The sequence below is a fragment of the Arachis ipaensis genome, chromosome B2 (assembly GCF_059453495.1).
Source record: "Arachis ipaensis isolate K30076 ecotype BB chromosome B2, ASM5945349v1, whole genome shotgun sequence".
Classification (NCBI taxonomy): Eukaryota; Viridiplantae; Streptophyta; class Magnoliopsida; order Fabales; family Fabaceae; genus Arachis; species Arachis ipaensis.
The window spans coordinates 112,571,662-112,594,114 of record NC_142437.1 but is presented as its reverse complement, the minus strand read 5'-3'; the positions used below and the strand labels follow the sequence as shown (position 1 = coordinate 112,594,114).

The following is a 22,453-nucleotide window of genomic DNA, read 5'->3' as shown; positions in this document are numbered from 1 at the left end:
ATTTTTTTATTATTATTTAACCAATATAAATATTAAATTATTTTATTAAATAAATTTTATTAATTTATGTGTGTAAATTTTAAAAAATATGGGTATAAATTATATTAATTTATGTGTATAAAATTCTAGTAAATATAAATATAAATTATATGTTTTTTATGTATAAAGTGTCTATGAATATACATATAAATTATAAATAGCCACCAATAAATTATAACTCAAATGATATAATTTCTCACTCTCTCCATACTCACCTAAGAGGTCGTAAATTCAAGTCTTTTTATCTTTGATAAAAAAATTATAAATAACTAAATACTGATAAAAAATAATAATATTTACTGATCATGTAATGTTTTTTTTATTATCAGCATAATAACGTGATATACTAATGAAATACTTAATGTCACGTATTAAAATATGATTCAATTCTATTTAATAAAAATATAATGCGTCAATTAATAATATATGATATGTTAATATAAATGAATAAATAGCTAAAATTGTCTCTGAAAGATACCCCAATCTCTATTTTGGTTCTCAAAAGATAAAGATAATCAAAATTGTTTTTGAAAGGTACATGATTGGTCACGTTAGTCCTTCCGTCAGTTGGATGATGACGTGGAGGGCTAATGCCACGTGTCATAATATGATTGGTTGACATGTCAGATCGGTGACACGTGGCATGCCACGTGTCAGGTCAGTGACACGTGGCATACCACGTGGCACTTAACATATAAAAAAGTTATTTATAATCAAAATAGTCCTTGAAAGTTCAGACGTAAGTCATTTTTATCCCAAAAATTTTAAAAATTAATCAAATTAGTCCTTATATAATTTTTTTATTTTTTCTTGATAATATTAAATTTAAAATATTTTTTGATACTATTAATTTTAATAGAAATGTAATTGACAATCAAAAAATTAGTAATTGTATCTTTTCTTCTTAAAAATTTTTTTAAAAAAATTATCTCTCTCCTTTAATTCTTGTCAAAATCTCTCTTATTCTTTTCTATTCTAAAACATTTTTCTTACATTATTACATTTTGTTGGAATATATATATATACTCAAAATTGAAATGTAGGTATTTGTTAACCTAAACAAAGTTATATGCTCAAAATCAAAATTTATGTATGTTAACCTAAATGAAAGTAATACCGTAATGAAAAAAAAAAGATGTATAAATTTTTATTAACTTTGTTTAGGTTAACATACATAAATTTTTATTTTGAGGATATAACTTTGTTTAGGTTTGTTGAGCCTAGTTTGATTTTAAGTTAAGTTATGATGACAAACATTGTTTGGGTTGAAAGCCCAATGTTGTTTAATGTGTGTTTTATTGTGGCAGGCCCATTAGTCTCACAGACAAACAATGCTACTTGTTCATTCCTTTGATGTTCCAAGCAAATGCACAAACCCAATACTTCATCCTTATTACACCGTTCAGCAAAAATGAAAGGCTATACATTTGGCAAAAGAAAAAAAAGGGACAGCTGTCTACATCACAAGCAAAACAAGACAGCTGGAAAACAAAGGAAGCAACAACACAGCAAGGACAAGTGTGGCTCTGCAAAAGCAAGCAAGGACACAAGGGCACAACCACTAACCCAAGGACATCAGCTGAGTAAAACTAGGATCGTGGTTATGAAAAAAAAACAAACTTGCACATAGCAGCAGCAGCAGGGAAATGGAGCAAAATGAAAAAGGAGAGCATGCCTTGGAAGAAGGCCAAGCAAAGGACAGCAGGAGTAGTGGTCGAGCTCCTCGGACAGCAGAGATGGTGGAGCAAGATGAAGAAAGGACTGCATGCTATCAAGGACAGCTCCAACGAGCAGCTGGCACAAGAAAATGGAAGAGGCAGAAATTCTAGGCAAGCTGAAGATATATAAGAAGTCTCATTCCATCATTTCAAGTCAAGAAAGAGAGCACACACATTCAGAGCACCATCTCTAACACAGAGCTGAAATCTCTTTCTTCTACTCAAGCTTAATTCTGATTTTTTGTTATGGCTGTCTTGCGTTATTTTCTGTTTTGAAAAAGACAATTATGTGAGGATCAAAAGCCAAGAGAGAAAAGGCAAGAGTGATGCAAAATAGCCACTATTTTTCTGATGTAATTTGGGTTTATGAACTAGGATTAGTTCCCCTTGCCAACTTAGGTTAGCACTTAGTGAGAATTGAATCTGTGTAGATTCCCCTTCCAAGTTGGGATAGCTCTTTGGGGTTGCTAAGCTTTGGTGAAGAAAGCTTAAGGGTAGATACTAGTTGAATTAGGGAGTAATTCAATAGTATTGGTGTATGTAACTTAAGAATTATAGTGAAAATTCCACCATGGTTTGTGGTAGAGACTGGATGTAGGATTCATGGCACTGAGAATCTGAACCAGGATACATGCTGGCCTCTTTCTCCTCTTCTCTACACTTTTAATGTTCTGCGTATGAGATAATTTCAAATAATCTCCTGCAACTCGAGCAACAGCAAAAACAGAGTTTGAAACTTTAAGTTTTAAGCCAACTTGATTCAACCCCTCTTCTCAAGTTCAACTAGAACCATCAATTAGTATCCAGAGCAAGGTCTCAAGATGGCAAGCTTCACAGCTTGGAGTAAAGATCCATGGCCAACAACTTGAATCCCAATATCGTGGCTTTCACTCTTACTGAAGGGCAGTCTAATAATAGACCTCCCTACTTCAATAGCAGCAACTATTCCTACTGGAAAGAAAGAATGAGAATCTTCGTGCAGTCAATCGACTACAACACCTGGAAGATCATTCTCAACGGACCAGACATTCCCACCAAACAGAATGCTGATGGAGAAGTAGTGGCAAAGGAAGACAGTGAATGGACAGATGAAGAAAAGAAGAAGGTTGAACTCAATGCCAAGGCAATCAACCTGATGCACTGTGCAATCAGTTTCGAAGAGTTCAGAAAAGTGTCAAGGTGCAAAACGGCTAAAGAAATTTGGGATAAGCTTAGACTCACTCATGAAGGCACTAAGCAAGTGAGGGAGACCAGAATTGACATGCTAATGAAGGAGTATGAAATATTTAGTATGAAGGAGGATGAGAGCATCGATCAAATGTTCGAAAGGTTCTCAATAATCATCAACAATCTGGATGCCATGGGAAGAAACTACTCTGAAGAAACCTTAGTAAGGAAGATTCTGAGAAGTCTTACTAAGAAGTGGGAAGTGAAAAGCACAGCCATCTCTGAAAGGAATGATTTGATCAAAATCACCTATGATGAGCTGAGAGGCAAGCTGCTGGCTTATGAAACCACTCACATGTCTCAAGACAAAGATGACAAAAAGAAAAGTATAGCACTAAAATCAAGAATGACAGCCCAAGGAGAAGAATCTGATGACAGTTTCTCAGATGAAGAAATGGTGCTCTTTGCAAGAAAAATGAGAAGACTACTGAGATACAAAAACAAAGGCAAAGGAAGCTCTTCATCCAAAGATGTCAAGAAAGATCAAGTCAAGTTCACATGCCATCACTGCAAGGAGCCTGGTCACTTCAAGTCAGATTGCCCTCAACTTAAGAAAGGCGAAAAATCCAAGAAAGACAAAAAGAAGGTGATGATGGCAACATGGGAGGACTTGGAGAACGACACCAGCTCAGAGAGCTCAGATCAAGAAGCTCAACTATGTCTGATGGCAGATCATAATGATGAAGATGAGGTAGATCTCTCTGACTTATCTATTGATGAATTGCACTACATTATCAAAGACATTTCTGTGAACTCTAAGAAAGTCTTGGATAAGTATGCTAAATGTAAGAAAGAAAATGAGGCTTTGAGGACAGAAAATGATCTTCTTTTGAAAAAGGTTAAGGCAAATGAAACTAGCAATGAAAAGTTTTTAAAAGAAGAAAACATTGCCTTGCGAGCTGAATTAGAAAAATTCAAACTCAAGCATGAAGTTACTGCTTCCACTGATTTGATTTCTGAAAACAAAAAGCTGAATGAACAAATAAAAAATTTGAATGAAGACTTAGCAAAGTTTGTTCAAAGTTCTCAAAATCTGAACAAACTACTTGCTAGTCAAAGGTTTGGATCTGAAAAATTTGGACTTGGATTCATAGAGAAAAACAAGGTTGTTTTCAAACAAAACTTTAAAAAATCTAAAGCCTCCTCTTCCAAGCTTTTCAAACCAAAAGGATTCAGCAAACCTCAAAAATCAGTAAGCAAGAATCATTGCTACAAGTGCAATAGAAATGGTCATGATCCTCCTCAATGTTTCATCTTTCTTAAGTCTTTTGGTAATGATAGTAAATTATATAAAGTTGTTCATGATTATAATGCTCTTGGGCAACCAAGAAGATTTCACATCAAAGGATCCAAATGGATTTGGATACCTAAGGTTAGTTGAAGAACATGCAGGTTTGCCTTGCATCCAAGAAGAAAATGGACATGTGGTATCTTGATAGTGGATGTTCAAGGCATATGACCGGAAGGGATACTTTCTTCATTAAACTCAACAAGTATAATGGAGGATTTGTCACTTTTGGAGATAATAGTAAAGGTAAAATAATTGCCATTGGTAAGGTTGGTAAAGATTTTTCAACTTGCATTGATAGTATCTTTTTAGTTGATGGGTTAAAGCATAATCTATTGAGCATAAGTCAATTGTGTGATCTTGGATATGCTGTAACCTTTAGAAAATCTGATTGTAGAGTCATAAATGAGAAAACAGGGGCTGTTTTATTTGTTGCCAAAAGAAGTGACAATGTTTATGGTATCACTCTAGATGATCTAAAAGTTCAAAATGTAACTTGTTTCTCTTCAATGGAATCTGAAAAATGGATGTGGCATAAGAGGTTAGGACATGCTAGCATGTTCCAAATCTCTAAGCTTGTAAAGAGAGGCTTAGTTAGAGGTCTTCCTAATATAAAATTTGATAAGGACATCATTTGTAATGCTTGTCAAATGGGTAAACAAATTAAAACCTCTTTCAAACCCAAGGAAGATGTCTCTACTAAGAAACCATTGGAGTTGTTGCATCTTGATCTGTTTGGACCTACTAGAACTCAAAGTCTTGGAGGAAAGAGTTATGGCATGGTAATTATGGATGACTATACTGGATTTGGATGGGTGTTCTTTCTTGCTCATAAACATGAGGCTTTTTCTGTTTTTGAAAAGTTCAGCAAAAAGATTCAAAATGAAAAAGGTTCAAAAATTGTTTCAATAAGAAGTGATCATGGTAAAGAATTTGAAAATCAATACTTTGAATATTTTTGTGATGAACAAGGCATATCACATAACTTCTCTTGTCCAAGAACACCTCAACAAAATGGTGTTGTTGAGATAAGAAATAGAAGTTTATAAGAAATGGCTAGAGCTATGTTATGTGAATATGAAATCTCCAAGTTCTTATGGGCTGAACCTGTGAATACAGCTTGCTATGTTTTAAATAGAACCATCATTAGGAAGTTTTTGAAGAAAACCCCATATGAACTTTGGAAAGGGCATCCTCCTAATCTTAGTTATTTTCATGTGTTTGGCTGCAAGTGTTTCATTCTGAATATCAAAGAAAATTTAGGAAAATTTGATCCTAAAACACATGAAGGGATTTTTCTTGGTTATTCCACTAATAGCAAGGCCTATAGAGTTTATAACAAGAACTCCAAAACTGTTGAGGAAACCATGCATGTCACATTCTGTGAATCTAACAATGTTCCCAGTGTTTGCATTGATGATAGTCCAGGTTTTGAAGATGAATTACCAAAGAACACTGAACCAGTTCCATAAAATCCAAGTTCTCATGAAGTTACACCTGTTAGCTGCGAAAATTCCAATTCTGCAGGAGACAATTTGGAATTATCTCCTGTCACAGCAGAAAACATTGATGCAAAAGCTATTATTGATCAAGAGGAACCTGGATCTTCAACACAAATCAGAAGGCCCAGGGAATGGAAGTTTCTGAAAAATTATCCTGAGAAATTCATAATTGGTGATCCCTCCAAAAGTATTTCAACAAGGTCATCTTTGAAAAGAGTTGAATCCAACAACTTAGCTTTTTTATCAAAGATTGAACCTCAAAACATCCAAGAAGCTCTTGCTGATTCATCTTGGGTGTCAGCTATGAAGGAGGAATTGCAGCAGTTTGAGAAAAATCAGGTCTGGTCATTGGTGCCTTACCCAAATGGAAAGAAAGTTACTGGCACTAAATGGATTTTCAGAAACAAAATGGGTGAAGATGGATCCATAGTCCGAAACAAAGCTAGATTGGTTGCTCAAGGATATGATCAAGAGGAAGGGATCGACTTCGATGAGTCCTTTGCGCCTGTAGCTAGAATGGAAGCCATCAGATTGCTACTTGCTTATGCAGCTCATTGTGGCTTCAAGCTATTCCAAATGGACGTAAAGTGTGCTTTTCTCAATGGCATAATAGATAGAGAGGTTTATGTGGCTCAACCACCTGGGTTTGAAAACAAATATTTTCCTAACCATGTTTTCAAACTAGCTAAGGCCTTATATGGTTTGAGACAAGCTCCTAGAGCTTGGTATGAGAGGCTTAGCTCATTTTTGTTGAAAAATAATTTTCAAAGAGGAGCCACTGATACCACTTTATTTATTAGGAACTATCATGATCATTTTATTCTTGTGCAAGTTTATGTTGATGATATTATATTTGGTTCGGCTAATGAGGATTTGTGTGCAGATTTTGCTAAGCTTATGACCAATGAATTTGATAGGAGCATGATGGGAGAGCTCAACTTCTTTCTAGGCTTGCAAATCAAGCAAACTGCAGAAGGCATATTCATCCATCAAGAAAAATATGCAAAGGAACTTGTCAAGAAGTTTGGGCTGGACTGTGCTAAGCCAATGGGAACCCCCATGCATCCCAATATCAAGCTTGACAAGGATGAACATGGTAGAGATGTTGATGAGACACGCTATAGAGGGATGATTGGATCTTTGATGTATCTAACCTCCTCAAGGCCTGATATCATCCAAAGTGTTGGAGTTTGCTCAAGGTTTCAATCAAAGCCTAAGGAGTCTCATCTTTCAACTGTCAAGAGGATCATTCGATATGTGCTTGGTACCACTAACTATGGTTTATGGTTTCTTAAGACTGATTCATTTCAATTAGTGGGTTTCTGTGATGCAGATTTTGCTGGGGATAGGATTGATAGAAGAAGCACAAGTGGCATGTGCTGCTTTCTTGGGAAATCTCTCATTGTTTGGTCTAGTAAAAAGCAAGCTACAGTAGCTCTTTCAACAGCCGAAGCTGAGTATATTGCAGCCTCCTCTTGTTGCTCTCAATTATTATGGCTGAAAACTCAACTAGCTGACTATAAACTGAATGTCTCAAATATTCCATTATTTTGTGACAACATGAGTGCTATTAATATTTCCAAAAACCCTGTTTTGCACTCAAGAACAAAGCACATTGAAGTTCGTTTTCATTCTATAAGAGAACATGTGCAAAATGGAAATTTAGATATTCAGTTTGTTAATTCTGAAGGTCAGCTAGCTGATATATTCACCAAACCATTGATAGAGGAGAGGTTCTGCAAGTTGAGAATTGAACTGGGCATTCTTACTTCATCTTTGTTTTCTTAATGATTCTGATCATGAGATTTTTTATGTTTTATCTCATAAATCGCGGTGAAATTTTTTTGGCAGATGATGAATAAACCTCATTAAGTCACCCTGAAGCTAATGGATTCAATTCTGACCATAATGAATGATGGGCATCGAGTGCTGAAGCAGTCTCTGGAACTATGGGCTTTTCTTTATTGAAAACTTTGGGGCTTTTTCAATTTTTTAGGATTTGAATTTTTTTAGTCTTTAAGAAGAATGGGATTTCAAAATTTTTGGGCTTAAATTCAATTTCTAATTTTTTTGAGACAACTGGACTCACTTCATTATTTTTTTTGTCAGTCTCAAATTTTTTTCATTTGCACTGTGTTTTAATTGGGCTTCACTTTATTTGCATCCTTTTATTAATTTCCCCCTTTGTTTGCTTTTTATCCTTATTTCAAACGTACGAAGGTTACAGCTGTTACTTTTAAAACGTTTTCAAAGTTGGAATTTTTATCTTTTCAAGGTGCAACCTTTACACTTCTCTAAGCTTATAATAACTTCCCACTGCATGCATCCATTTACACCACACTCTCCACTCTTTCATCTTCTTCCCACCAGTGCTCTATAAAATGGCACGAAAGAAAAGAGCAGTTCGCAGAGGTTCACATAGTGGCCACCACCGTTCTAATCATACACACTCTTCTCCCTTTCAATCACCTACTCATTCTTCACCTCCATCACCACCAAACCCTTCTCCTGACATGGCCCGCACTAAGACCACTGCTCACCGCCCTGGCGTTGCGCCTCACCCTTCTCCTCCTCCTCCTCCTCCAAACACCTCTCAGCCTAGTTCTTCCAAACCCAGTTCTTCCAGAGGAAAAAGGCCTCTACACGAAGACGAAGAGACTCGCCCCACTCAGACTCGCAATACTCGCGGTACAGTAATTGACTTTCATCTTTGTCCCGTTGCTGAACCTAGACTCTCCAATCCTATTGCTTACAAGTCCTTTTATGCTGATTTTCCTGATGTGTCGTTTGATCGTCGCCATTTTCAATCTCTCATGAACTACCTGTTTTTCTGCAAAGATGTTTACAAGCGTACTCTCTGTCCCTCTAAGCTTGTCAATCTAGACAAACTCCGTAGGAAAGGTCTGAACTTTACTCCATTGTTTTCATATCAAGGTTGGACATCCATACTGTCCATCAAAGAGAAAATTTATCCTGATTTGGTAAAACAGTTATATAGCAACATGTCCTACAAAGAAGGAAGAATCGCCTCTTTTGTTAAAGGCAAAGTGATTATTCTCGACAAATATCACCTAGGAAAAGCCTTAGATTACCAGGACCGAGGCCCTGATGTCTACACCTCTGGTAAGTGGGACGAAACGCTCAATGTTTCTTACTTTGATGCCCTAAGCACTGTCTGCATCAATATCCCTCTCTTAGAAGGTAACACTCCTACTCATAAGTCTCTTGGTCCAGTTCGTACCCAGCTGCACAGGATTGTAAACCATGTCATCTTACCTCAGAGCGGCTCTTTTCAACGTGTATCATTCTGTGACACTCTGGTTTTGTATGCACTGCTTTCAAAAATTTCCATCTCTTTTGCTTATTTACTTGTAAGGCATATGTATGCTTGTGTCAGTACCAAAAATGCATTACCATATGGCATGCTTCTTACAAAAATTTTTCAATATTACAATATTGATTTTTGGGCTGAAATTGCAAAAGATTGTAACTCATATATCAAAGGGGGTGGTGCAGTAAAGAAAACAGCTCCTAGGCATCGCCGAACTGATGACAGCACTGATGTTCCCTCTGTTGATGAGGATCCTCTGATTCCCCCCTTCCACCTCCACTATAATCAAGGTCATAACACGCATTCTGAAGAATGTGCTTGAAGAATTCATAAATCTGACTGACCTTCTTCTCCATCATGGTGCTGAGCGCAAAAGGAACCAAGTTTTGGAGGAAAATGCTCTCAAGAAGACCAAAGGAATGATTCGCATTCTGAGGGACTTTGTGGAGGATGTTGAGGTTGGCCTCACCACATCTGACAATGAGGAGAAAGACGATGGAACCTCTGATGAATCCAACTCTTATGCCTAGCTCATTTTATCTCATCTGTGATTATGACTTAGTTTCCTTTTGAACTTGTTAAATATTTTGGATGACTGTAAAGACTTTAACTACTCTGCTACTTAAACTATATGCCTCAGCCGCTAACAAATTTTGTGCAGGTTTCTCCTTTCCTCCCTTGATGACAAAAGGGGGAGAAAAGAAAGGAAATGTTAGATTTGGCTTGGGGATATTAGTGATAATTAAGAACTATGATGTTTTGTGGTGCTATGATTTATCTTGTGTTGTGCTTAGAGTTAATTGCTCTGTGCTTTCATTATTGTGATATATTGTTTGGAAATATTGGTCTTGGCTGTTTTTAAGTTTTGTTCAGAAAAAGATGTAAACCATGATCAAGGGGGAGTAATGCTAGCATTGATGGGGAGCAACTCACAATCCAAAGATCATCAAAGGGAAGTATTCTTAACTCATTCAATTAATTTTTTTAATTTCCCTATTTTATCATGTTTGTCATCAAGGGGGAGATTGTTGAGCCTAGTTTGATTTTGGGTTAAGTTATGATGACAAACATTATTTGGGTTGAAAGCCCAATGTTGTTTAATGTGTGTTTTATTGTGGCAGGCCCATTAGTCTCACAGGCAAACAATGCTACTTGTTCATTCCTTTGATGTTCCAAGCAAATGCACAAGCCCAATACTTCATCCTTATTACACCGTTCAGCAAAAATGAAAGGCTATGCATTTGGCAAAAGAAAAAAAAGGGACAGCTGTCTACATCACAGCAAAACAAGAAAGCTGGAAAACAAAGGAAGCAACAACACAGCAAGGACAAGTGTGGCTCTGTAAAAGCAAGCAAGGACACAAGGGCACAACCACTAACCCAAGGATATCAGCTGAGCAAAACTAGGATCGTGGTTATGAAAAAACAAACTTGCACATAGCAGCAGCAGCAGTAGGGAAATGGAGCAAAATGAAAAAGGAGAGCATGCCTTGGAAGAAGGCTAAGCAAAGGACAGCAGGAGTAGTGGTCGAGCTCCTCGGACAGCAAAGGTAGTGGAGCAAGATGAAGAAAGGACTGCATGCTATCAAGGACAGCTCCAACGAGCAGCTGGCACAAGGAAATGGAAGAGGCAGAAATTCTAGGCAAGCTGAAGATATATAAGAAGTCTCATTCCATCATTTCAAGTCAAGAAAGAAAGCACACACATTCAGAGCACCATCTCTAACACAGAGCCGAAATCTCTTTCTTCTACTCAAGCTTAATTCTGATTTTTTGTTATGGCTGTCTTGCGTTATTTTCTGTTTTGAAAAAGACAATTATGTGAGGATCAAAAGCCAAGAGAGAAAAGGCAAGAGTGATGCAAAATAGCCACTATTTTTCTGATGTAATTTGGATTTATGAACTAGGATTAGTTCCCCTTGCCAAGTTGGGTTAGCACTTGGTGAGAATTGAATCTGTGTAGATTCCCCTTCCAAGTTGGGATAGCTTTTTGGGGTTGCTAAGCTTTGGTGAAGAAAGTTTAGGGGTAGATACTAGTTGAATTAGGGAGTAATTCAATAGTATTGGTGTATGTAACATGAGAATTATAGTGAAAATTCTACCATGGTTTGTGGTGGAGACTGGATGTAGGATTCATGGCACTGAGAATCCGAACCAGGATACATGCTGGCCTCTTTCTCCTCTTCTCTGCACTTTTAATGTTCTGCGTATGAGATAATTTCAAATAATCTCCTACAACTCGAGCAACAGCAAAAACAGAGTTTGAAACTTTAAGTTTTAAGCCAACTTGATTCAACCCCTCCTTCTCAAGTTCAACTAGAACCATCAAGGTTAACAAATACATACATTTCAATTTTGAGAATATATATATATCCAGCAAAATGTAATAATGTAAGAAAAAGGTTTTAGAATAGAAAAGAATAAGAGAGATTTTGACAAGAATTAAAGGAGAGAGATAATTTTATTAAAAAAAATTTTAAGAAGAAAAGATACAATTACTAATTTTTTGATTCTCAATTACATTTCTATTAAAATTAGTAGTATCAAAAAATATTTTAAATTTAATATTATCAAGAAAAAATAAAAAAAATTATATAAGGACTAATTTGATTAATTTTTAAAATTTTAGGGATAAAAATGACTTACATCTGAACTTTCAAAGACTATTTTGATTATAAATAACTTTTTTACATGTCAAGTGCCATGCCAGGTGTCACCGATCTGACATGTCAACCAATCATCTTGTGATACGTGGCATTAGCCCTCCACGTCATCATATGCCATGTGGCACTTAACGTGACACGTCATCATCCAACTGACGAAAAGACTAACGTGACCAATCATGTATTTTTCGGGGACGATTTTAATTATCTTTATCTTTCGAGGACCAAAATAGAGATTGAGATATCTTTCAGGGACGATTTTAGCTATTTACTCTAATATAAATGGTAGTATCACTGTGTTATAAAAAATAATTTGTCTATATATCAATTTAGTGTCATGTATTCTAATATAATTTATTTACGTGTAAGCTGCATATCATGATTGCGAGTGATTTAAATTGGTCTATAAACTTTTATTCGAGTTCATAGTTTGTGAAGTATGTATTTACTAGTGTTAAACCCGTGCGATGCACGGGCTTATATTTAAATTTGATAAGTTAAATTAAAAATAATATTTTATAACTATATATTTTTTAAATTTAGTATAACACTATCACCGTCGTTATATAATAAACGTGTTAAATATGTTGTTTTATCTTTATTCAAAGTAAAATATAAATAGAAGTTTTACATTGTGCCAACCTCAATGTTTAAGTTTTACATTCACGTTAATCAAACAATAAGAATTACAATAAATCAATGTTCAAATACAAAAATTATAATATATAACCATATCTTAGTTTGAATTTTAAAACTTGAACACTAAACGATAATTTTTTGTTTATAAAAAGTATAACAATAGTAAATAATAAAGTGCTGATATTGCTACTTCTTAAATTACCTGTATTCTCAGCAACATCGAATATGGCTGGGTATTCAATTTGCACATAATCATCTAATATAGTCGTATTTTCAGTAATATCCTCAACTTCTTCAAAAATTTTTTGAAAGATTTATAGTCAATTCCTTCAAGAATGTTTTTCTTTGTATCAGGTGTCTTTCTTTTTCAGCTATGCACACTTCTTCTAATTCTTTAGTATCTAAATTTGAATTAGATGTATTTGCTCCTGTAATCATTAGAGATAATACATCAAGTACTTTATATTATAAAAAAAGAAAAATGAATATATGTTAAATGTTTGAATAAGATGAATTATGAATATATATTATGAAGATAGTATTAAAGATAAAAGAAGTAAAATTTTAACTTTGTGATAATTACAATCTATCGTGCTTATCTTACCATGTCTCTTTTAAATACTCATGACATGTTAGTTATTTTGTATACCCAATAAAAATTAAATATATAGAACTGACATACTTAAAAATACCAAATAAAAAAATATATTATTCTAACCTAAAAACAAAAATGATAAAATAATTAATTTATTTTTTTATATGAAGTCTACCTTAAATTGTGCTTCGCTTTGTATTTTTTTTGTCTTTTAATATCAATTTTTTCTTCAATATAATCTTGCTTCTCTTTAGACTTCTTGCATCTTTCAATATATACCTAAAAATATTAAATAAATAATTTTTTTAACCAATTAAAAATATATATACATTATACATAATACATTTTTATTATCAAATTTTTTATATTATTAAAAAAAATAAAGTAGTACACATATGACAACATTTGTTTTTGGTATACATTTCCATCAAAATATAGACACAGGAGTACATGTATGGTGTTTGTTTACTGAAACAAAAATGATGAAAGACATAGTCATACACAAACACCCGTTAAAAACATGTATTTTGTGTCTCTCTAAAATGCTGAAACACTAATTTTTAACTTGAGACACTAATTTTTTACAATTTTTCTCATGTCTAACTTACCAAATAGAATATGAAATTAGTGTCTTCTTATGTCTATGTAAAATCGCACAGATTTTATTTTCAATGGCTGCTTTAATTTTTTTTTTTTATTCTCATTTATTTAGTTACGTAAAATATATTTTACGAAAAATAATATATATTTTTTTACAAAAGTATCTTTTTTCAAATAAATATAAGTTTAATCTCACTATCAATAAATTCAACTTATAGTTAAATTTTTTTTCATTTCCTTAAATAAAGAGATTGAAAATGAATAACTAAGAGAGAAAAAGATGAAAGTACCTCTATTGTTGTGCTGAGATAATCTAAAAAATAACAATGTAAACGAAGTAAATAGAAAAAAATTATAAATGTGACAGATAAAAAAAAATTAAATTTAAAAATAAAAACGGTTAAGAAGCTACTTAATTAGGAATTAGTATTAGAATTTTAAATTTCAAATTTTTAAATAGAGTTTCCAAATTAGCTAGTGCAAATTTAAAATTTTTAAATAAACTTTTTTAAGAATATAGGAATTTGTTAATTTAAAAATAATTTTTATTAGTTTCGTCATAAATAGTATCAATCCTATTATTTATCGATAAAAATAAATAAAATTAAATACAATCTAAAAATTAATAACCTTATAAATTACGTAAATTTAGAAAAAAATACTTAAAAAGAGAGAAAAAAATGAAAGTACTTCTACAATCTAAAAGATAATAATAAAAATTTATAAATGTGTCAAGCAAAAAAATTTAAATTTAAAAATCGAAATGGTTAAAAACTTAATTAGAAATTAGTATTAAAAATTTAAATTTAAAATTTTTAAATAGAATTTCCTAATTAGCTAGTATAAATTTTAAATTTTTAAATAAAATTTTCTAATCAAACGTCCGTTGTCCTTTAGGAATATAGAAATTTGTTAATTTAAAAATAATTTTTTTTAGTTTCATCATAAACAGTATTAACTTTATTATACTTTTTCTAAAATTTAAACAGTATTATATTTTTTTTAAATAGTATAAATAACATCACATCTTAATAAGACTGATAATTCTATTTACTTTATTATAATCCTTTGTAATTAGCATAGTAGCTTATAAATTATATAAATTTTTAAAAAATATTCTCAAACCCAATTGCTTACTTAAAAATTCAAAAAAAAATATTTGAATTTAAATTTAAAATTCTAAACATAATACTTTAATTAAAAATTATAATTAGATTTTTTTTAAATAAGTACACATTAAAAATTAATAACTAACTTAATTATATCAACAATAATTCAAAGAAGAAATTTATAACTTTATGACATTAAATATTAAATTAAAAATTATCATAATATCAACGGTGAGAATCAAATTAAAAATAAAATCACAAGTAATAACCAAATAACTTCAATTTATATTTAAAAAAATTCTAAATTCCAAACATAAAAATCGAAAAGAACAAAAAGAAAAATAACTCAAGAAAAGACAATGTTTTCACCAAAACAAACATATGCTTGGCATTATTCTATTAGATAGACTCTAAAAGGGATTCCAAAACATGTGCATCCAAATTCTCAAGTTTCTTTCTCAATCTTGATCTTCTTGCAAGTTGAGGTATTTCCTTCCACCTTCGAATCTTCCGACTCCGAGGATAGTCGCTTAGTTGGTATAATAGCATTTTCCAACAATCCGGATTCATCATTGGCCGCAACTTCGTTGGAATTCAAGCAACAAATTCTGTACAAAAAAACCACATTATCAGTCATCTTCTTAACTTTATAAGAAGGTGAAAAATGTGGATTATCATATATGTGAACTTCAACGAATGAAGAGAAAGATCTTATCAATTAGGTTGAGCAAAAGTGTAGGTGTATCCAATAGATTTCCTTTCTGTAGGGTATTACATAATATATTAATAATAAATAATATAAAAAGTACCAATAAAAATATCTTCACTAATGTTTTTAGAAATAAATATTGGTTAGATCTTACCAATAGGAGTGGATCAAGTATCTCTACACAACTCGTTCCCAAAACTTGTTTTGCCTCCTTGTCAAAGACTACATTATATGCACAGTCAGAATTATCAACGACACCAAACTTTATTCGATACCTGCTTAAAAAAGAAAATAACATAAAAAAAAAGTTAAATATAGACTTATTCAATATCTAATCCAATATACATAGACTTTAATTTAAAAAAAAAAATAAATAACCTTGGAGTCATGGATAAAAGGATATTGGTAGAAAATCCGTGTCTTCGTCGAGTCAAACCATCTCAATTGAGTATGGCAATGGAGAATTTTTGTAACTTGATAGTGTTCATAACCGTATCACTCGTATACGTACACACAAATTGTCGATGGTAGGATTGATGTCAGCAATTTTGTGAATACCAGCCATTGGAATAAGTAGGGAGATTTTGGATATATGTAAAGAAAGGGATTGATGTACTTTAAATTGTGGTGCTTTACATCTCTCATAACTTATCCTTTTATAGTTGCATCATAACTAAAATTTTTTAAATTTGGTTGACTTTAATTTAAAATTTAAAAAATAACAAACTAAGTAAAACAACCCAAATTTAAAATTTGAAAATAACAACCTAAACAAATAATAATTTAAAAATTCTAAACTAACGTAAATCTTTATTTATAGTAATATTAGTATGTAACAACCGAAGAATAATTAACGTAATTTTTTTTAAAACTCTAAATTTCTTTAAAAGAATTTATGTAGCTGCAATTTAAAAAAAAAAATCAATAAAATTTTTAAAAATAATGCTAAAAAGAATTAACAGATTTTTAAAAAATAGTGTTAAAATATAAAAAAGAACAATCTAAGTAAAATCTAAATAAAATTAAAAAAATAACAACTTAAATAAAATAATTTGAAATCTAAAAAATAACAACTTAAGTAAAACAACCCAAACAAATAAAACAATTTAAAATTTAAAAAATAACAACCTAAGTAAAACAACCCAAACTTAAAATTTGAAAATAACAACCTAAGTAAATAATAATTTATAATTTATAAATATAAATCTAAAAATTTCTAGTGACGACACGTAAGCAAATAAACTCCTAGACTCAACGTATGAGCGCCACGTCAGCAAATGAGCTTCCCATTTGTATACTACTAGTGTTAAACCCGTGCGATGCACGGGTTTATATTTAAATTTGATAAGTTAAATTAAAATAATATTTTATAACCATATATTTTTTAAATTTAGTATAACACTATTATCGTCGTTATATAATAAACGTGTTAAATATGTTGTTTTATCTTTATTCAAAGTAAAATATAAATAGAAGAGTTTGAAGTTTATAATATTCTTGAACCATAAGGAGGGAGACATAAAAAAATAAGAACATATATAACTGTAATAATAGCATGTTAATTTTACCCTAAATTTTATCTCAAAAAGCTAATAAAAATTTATCGACAACCTAGTATCTTACTAACTTCATTAGAAAAGCAATTGGCATAGGATGTTGTGCTCCTTGTTACACATTTCATTTCAAATTTGAAAAAAGAGTTATAGATAAATTAGTTATAGGGTTAAGTACTGTTTTCATCCCTAAGGTCTGGGGCGAAAATCAAATTCGTCCCCGACCTTTTTTTGTTATTAAAATCATCCCCAACGTTACAAAACGTTATAAAATCGTCATTTACTACTTTAATTTTATTATCTTGACCAAATTACCCTTTATAATTAATAAAATAATATTAAAAAAAAAAACAAAAACAAAAAACCCTCCCCCCACCCCCCTCCCACCCCATCCCCATTTCCATCCCCATCCCCATCCCCGATGTTTCTTCCTTTTTCATCCCCTTCCTCCCCCTCTCCCACCTAAAAAACTCCAATTCTTCTTCTCTTCTTCAACAACAGCAACAACTAAATCTAACAACAACAATTCTTCTTCTCTTCTTCACCAGCAACAACAACAAATCCAGCAAATTCAACAATAACAAATTCAGCTTCCTTCTGCTCTTTTCGGACTCTCCCTTCCTCCCCCTCCCCCACCCAAAAAACTTCAATTCTTCTTCTCTCATTTAACAACAGCAATAACTAAATCTAGCAACAACAATTCTTCTTCTCTTCTTCACCAGCAACAACAACAAATCCAGCAAATTCAACAATAACAAATTCAGCAGCAACAACAACCACAAAATAAATCACTAAAATTTATATTTGACAACAATTCAACAATCATCAATTGCACTTCAAATCCAAAATCAGCAACCACATAAATTAAAAAGAATTAAAAAAAATATTTATGTTCTTCAAAAAAAAAAGGAAGAACGAAGAAAAAGAGGAACGAAGATGAATCCAAAACCACCTAAAATAGCCAAACTAATGGAGAACATGCATTACGTCTTCCGAGGCTTCACCAACACTCTCTAATCCTACGACTCTGAGCTCCGAACCGATCTTGGAAAGGGCTTCCAAGTCGATAAGATCATCAACTTCTCTTCTCCGCTTCTTCGTCGTTCACGCCTTGCAAGCCAATCGCAGGGACAGAGTCACCGACTTCTTCACTGTCCATGGCAGTGACCTCTTGCAACGCTCACAGGATTGGATTCGCTGGTTTGGTGCATTTTGTTGTCGACAGAGACGGCGATGTGGGACTGGGCGGCGAGGTTGTGGACCTCATCGGGGAGAAGAAGGTAGAAAAGAAGGCGGGGGCGGAGATGGTACGGTGGCAGAAAGAGAGAGAAGAAGAATTGAGGTTGTGGTTGGGAGGGGATTCGAAAAAATGGGTAGGAGGAAGGGTAAGAAGAAGGGGATGAGGGGCTGAGAGGGAAGAAACTGAAGAGATGTAGGATTTGGGTTCGGGTTGGGGGGTGGGGAGGGGGGAGGGTGTTGTTTTGTTTTTTTTAATATTATTTTTATTAATTATAAAGGGTAATTTTGTCAAAATAATAAAATTGAAGTAGTAAAGGACGATTTTATAACGTTTTACAACGTTGGGGATGATTTTAATAACAAAAAAAGGTCGGGGACGAATTTGATTTTCGCCCCAGACCTTAGGACGAAAACAGTACTTAACCCTTAGTTATATCTATAGTAAATATTTGTACAAAATTGTAAATCATAACATGCTATTAAAATGGAAATAATATTATTCTTACCTAAATATTATTAAAAACCTCTTTGAACACAACATTGGTTGTTGATGACTTTGGATTGCCGTCTTCGTCTAGAATTAAAACCCTGAGGCTACTGCGACTCTTAACTCTTGACAAAGCAACATAAAGTTGTCCATGGGTGAACACTAATTTTGGCAAATAAAGCCGTACATGTGATAATGATTGACCCTGACTCATGTTAATGGTCATTGCAAAGCATACTGTTAATGAAAATTGTCTCCGTTGAAACTTAAATGGCAATCCTGAATCTGAAGGGATCAAGTTCATTCTTGGAATGTACACTTTATCTCCAATATTTCTACCGGTCACTACCGTCGCTCCAATTACGTTGCTGCCAAGTTCGTTAACTATTAATCTTGTCCCGTTGCATAAACCTGAAGTCTGGTCTATGTTTCACAGTAGCATTACAGCGACTCCTGGCTTCAAAGTCAACTTGTGATTGGTTAGTCCCGAACATTTGATGTCATTTAGGAACTCTGGTGTGAATCACTCTTGTTGTACATCTTCATTCTCATCAGCTTGACATGTGTCAGAGCTCAAATACTCCTTTTCCATCCCTGAAAAGATTGTCAAGACAAAATCGTTTACCTTCTCGACACTCTCAAGCGTGGGTGCAAGAATTGCCCTACTCTGAAAATACCTGTAATCTGACATGTTTTACAACAAATTTAGATATGCAAAGTCTACCAAATGAGAGAAAGGGTCATCAGTAGTTGTAATCAATAGATCATCTGAAATTTCAACTTCTGATTCAACACCAACAACAGAACTAATATTTATATTTCCAACATCAAGTATCCAATTAGCAAATCTCTTCATTTTACCTTCATCTTGATCCGAAGAAGACATTATAAGCCTCATATTCGTATGCAGTTTCAGAACCTTACAAAATGACCACAGATGGGATGAGTTAATAGCGGATGCCAATATATCGTGTCTACTTCTTTTCGGAATCACCGGAAGTATCTGTCTGAAATCACCTCCTAGAACAACAACCTTACCACCAAATGGTTGATGTGTCTTATGTTGATCGGTAACTGACATAAGATCCCTGAGCGTCCGATCAAGTGCTTCAAAACGGCAGTTGTACCTTCCCTCGCATACAACATATTGAGAACTCAAAATTGGATCCTGTTTTGGACTTCTCTGATCTCTCCTCATACCGCATCATGGCGTCGCAATGCCGACAAAAAAATTCTGGGTCACCAATATCTATCACATCTAATAATCACCAAGATAATAAATTGTTTCAGTTATATCTGCAATAAATACTTTATATAAAAATATACCTTTCTTTCACCATGTTAAGTATAAAAATAATATTTATAAAAGATTACCGAAGAATGCAATTTATGGATTAAAAAGATGAGATCATATAATACAATTTCATTGTGCCAACCTCAAGATTTAAATTTTACATGGACGTTAATTAAACAATAAGAATTACAATAAATCAATGTTCAAATACAAAAATTATAATATATAACCATATCTTAGTTTGAATTTTAAAACTTGAACACTAAACGATAATTTTTTGTTTATAAAAAGCATAATAATAGTAAATAATAAAGTACTGATATTGCTACTTCTTAAATTACCTGTATTCTCAGCAACATCGAATATGGCCGGATATTCAATTTGCATAGAATCATCTAATATAGTCGTGTTTTCAGTAATATCCTCAACTTCTTCAAAAAATTTTGAAAGATTTATAGTCAATTCCTTCAAGAATATTTTTCTTTGTATCAGGTGTCTTTCTTTTTCAGTTATGCACACTTCTTCTAAGTCTTTAGTATCTAAATTTGAATTAGATGTACTTGTTCCTGTAATCATTAGAGATAAATCAAGTACTTTATATTATAAAAAAAGAAAAATGAATATATGTTAAATGTTTGAATCAGCTGAATTATGAATATATATTATGAAGGTAGTATTAAAGATAAAAGAAGTAAAATTTTAGCTTTGTGATAATTACAATTTATCATGCTTATCTTACCATGTCTCTTTTGAAGTAGCATAGTCTTCTTATTCAGTCTTGCATCCCTTTGCAATCTAATTCGATTTGTGTACTCCCATGAATCTATAATAATTATTTTGCATATACCAAAGTGCATGTTCCAAAAAAAATCATCCAAAATCTATAATAATTATTTTGCATATACCAAAGTGCATGTTCCAAAAAAAATCATCCAAAAATAAATCTGTATTAATGCTATTTGTAATGTTCGACAACACCGATTGAAAATGCACACCATTGGAACTATCACTCGAATTTCCTGTAATTTTTTCATAAATAAATTTAGTAACATATTACGAAGACAATGTAAATTAATAATTTATTACTTGTCAATAGCTAAATAATATATAGAAAATATTGTATTTTATGGGCTTTCATTCGGCCAAAATACTCATGACATGTTAGTTATTTTGTATACCCAATAAAAACTAAATATATAGAACTGACATACTTAAAAATACCAAATAAAAAAATATATTATTCTAACCTAAAAATAAAAATGATAAAATAATTAATTTATTTTTTTTTATATAAAATCTACCTTAAATTGTGCTTCGCTTTGTATTTTCTTTGTCTTTTAATATCAATTTTCTCTTCAATATAATCTTGCTTCTCTTTGGACTTCTTGCATCTTTCAATATATACCTAAAAATATTAAATAAATAAATTTTTTAACCAATTAAAAATATATATACATTATACATAATACATTTTTATTATCAAATTTTTTATATTATTAAAAAAATTAAAGTAGTACACATATGACCGCGTTTGTTTTTGGTATACATGTCCATCAAAATATAGATACAGGAGTACATGTATGGTGTTTGTTTACTGAGATAAAAATGATGGAAGGCATAGTCATACACAAACACCCATTAAAAAGATGTATTTTGTATCTCTCTAAAATGTTGAAACACTAATTTTTAATTTGAGACACTACTTTTTTTACATTTTTTTCTCATGTCTAACTTACCAAATAGAATATGAAATTAGTGTCTTCTTAATTATGTCTATGTAAAATCGCATAGGTTTTATTTTCAATGGCTGCTTTAATTTCTTTTTTATTCTCATTTATTTAGTTACGTAAACATATTTTACAGAAAATAATATATATTTTTTTACAAAAGTATCTTTTTTCAAATAAATATAAGTTTAATCTCAGATCAATAAATTCAACTTATAGTTAAAATCTTTTTTTTATTTCCTTAAATAAAGAGATTGAAAATGAATAACTTATAAGTAAAAAGAGAGAAAAATATGAAAGTACTTCTATTGTTGTGCTGAGATAATCTAAAAAATAACAATGTAAACGAAATAAATAGAAAAAAAATTATAAATATGACAAATAAAAAAATTTAAATTTAAAAATCAAAATGGTTAAGAAGCCACTTAATTAGGAATTAGTATTAGAATTTTAAATTTTAAATTTTTAAATAGAGTTTCCTAATTAGCTAGTGCAAATTTAAAATTTTTAAATAAACTTTTTTAATTAAACGTTTGTTATTCATTAAGAATATAGGAATTTGTTAATTTAAAAATAATTTTTATTAGTTTCGTTATAAATAGTATCAATCCTATTATTTATCGATAAAAATAAATAAAATTAAATATAATCTAAAAATTAATAATTTTATAAATTACGTAAATTTAGAAAAAATACTTAAAAAGAGAGAAAAAGATGAAAGTACTTCTACAATC

General features: G+C 31.9%; 2 protein-coding genes and 1 pseudogene across 2 annotated transcripts; 2 read left to right on the top strand and 1 right to left on the bottom strand.

Moving 5' to 3' along the window:
- The first annotated feature begins 2,610 nt into the window (after positions 1-2,610).
- Positions 2,611-4,365, top strand: LOC148575251 (uncharacterized). Its single transcript, XM_088506140.1, has one exon. The coding sequence runs from the start codon at positions 2,611-2,613 to the stop codon at positions 4,363-4,365; it is 1,755 nt and encodes a 584-aa protein (XP_088362266.1).
- A 2,468-nt stretch (positions 4,366-6,833) lies between these two features.
- On the top strand, positions 6,834-7,562 carry LOC148575250 (secreted RxLR effector protein 161 pseudogene; annotated as a pseudogene).
- An 11,830-nt stretch (positions 7,563-19,392) lies between these two features.
- LOC107627733 (uncharacterized) lies at positions 19,393-19,896 on the bottom strand. The gene has a single exon (XM_016330554.2). It carries the CDS (start codon positions 19,894-19,896, stop codon positions 19,393-19,395), a length of 504 nt encoding a protein of 167 aa, XP_016186040.2.
- Between the last annotated feature and the right edge of the window lie 2,557 nt (positions 19,897-22,453).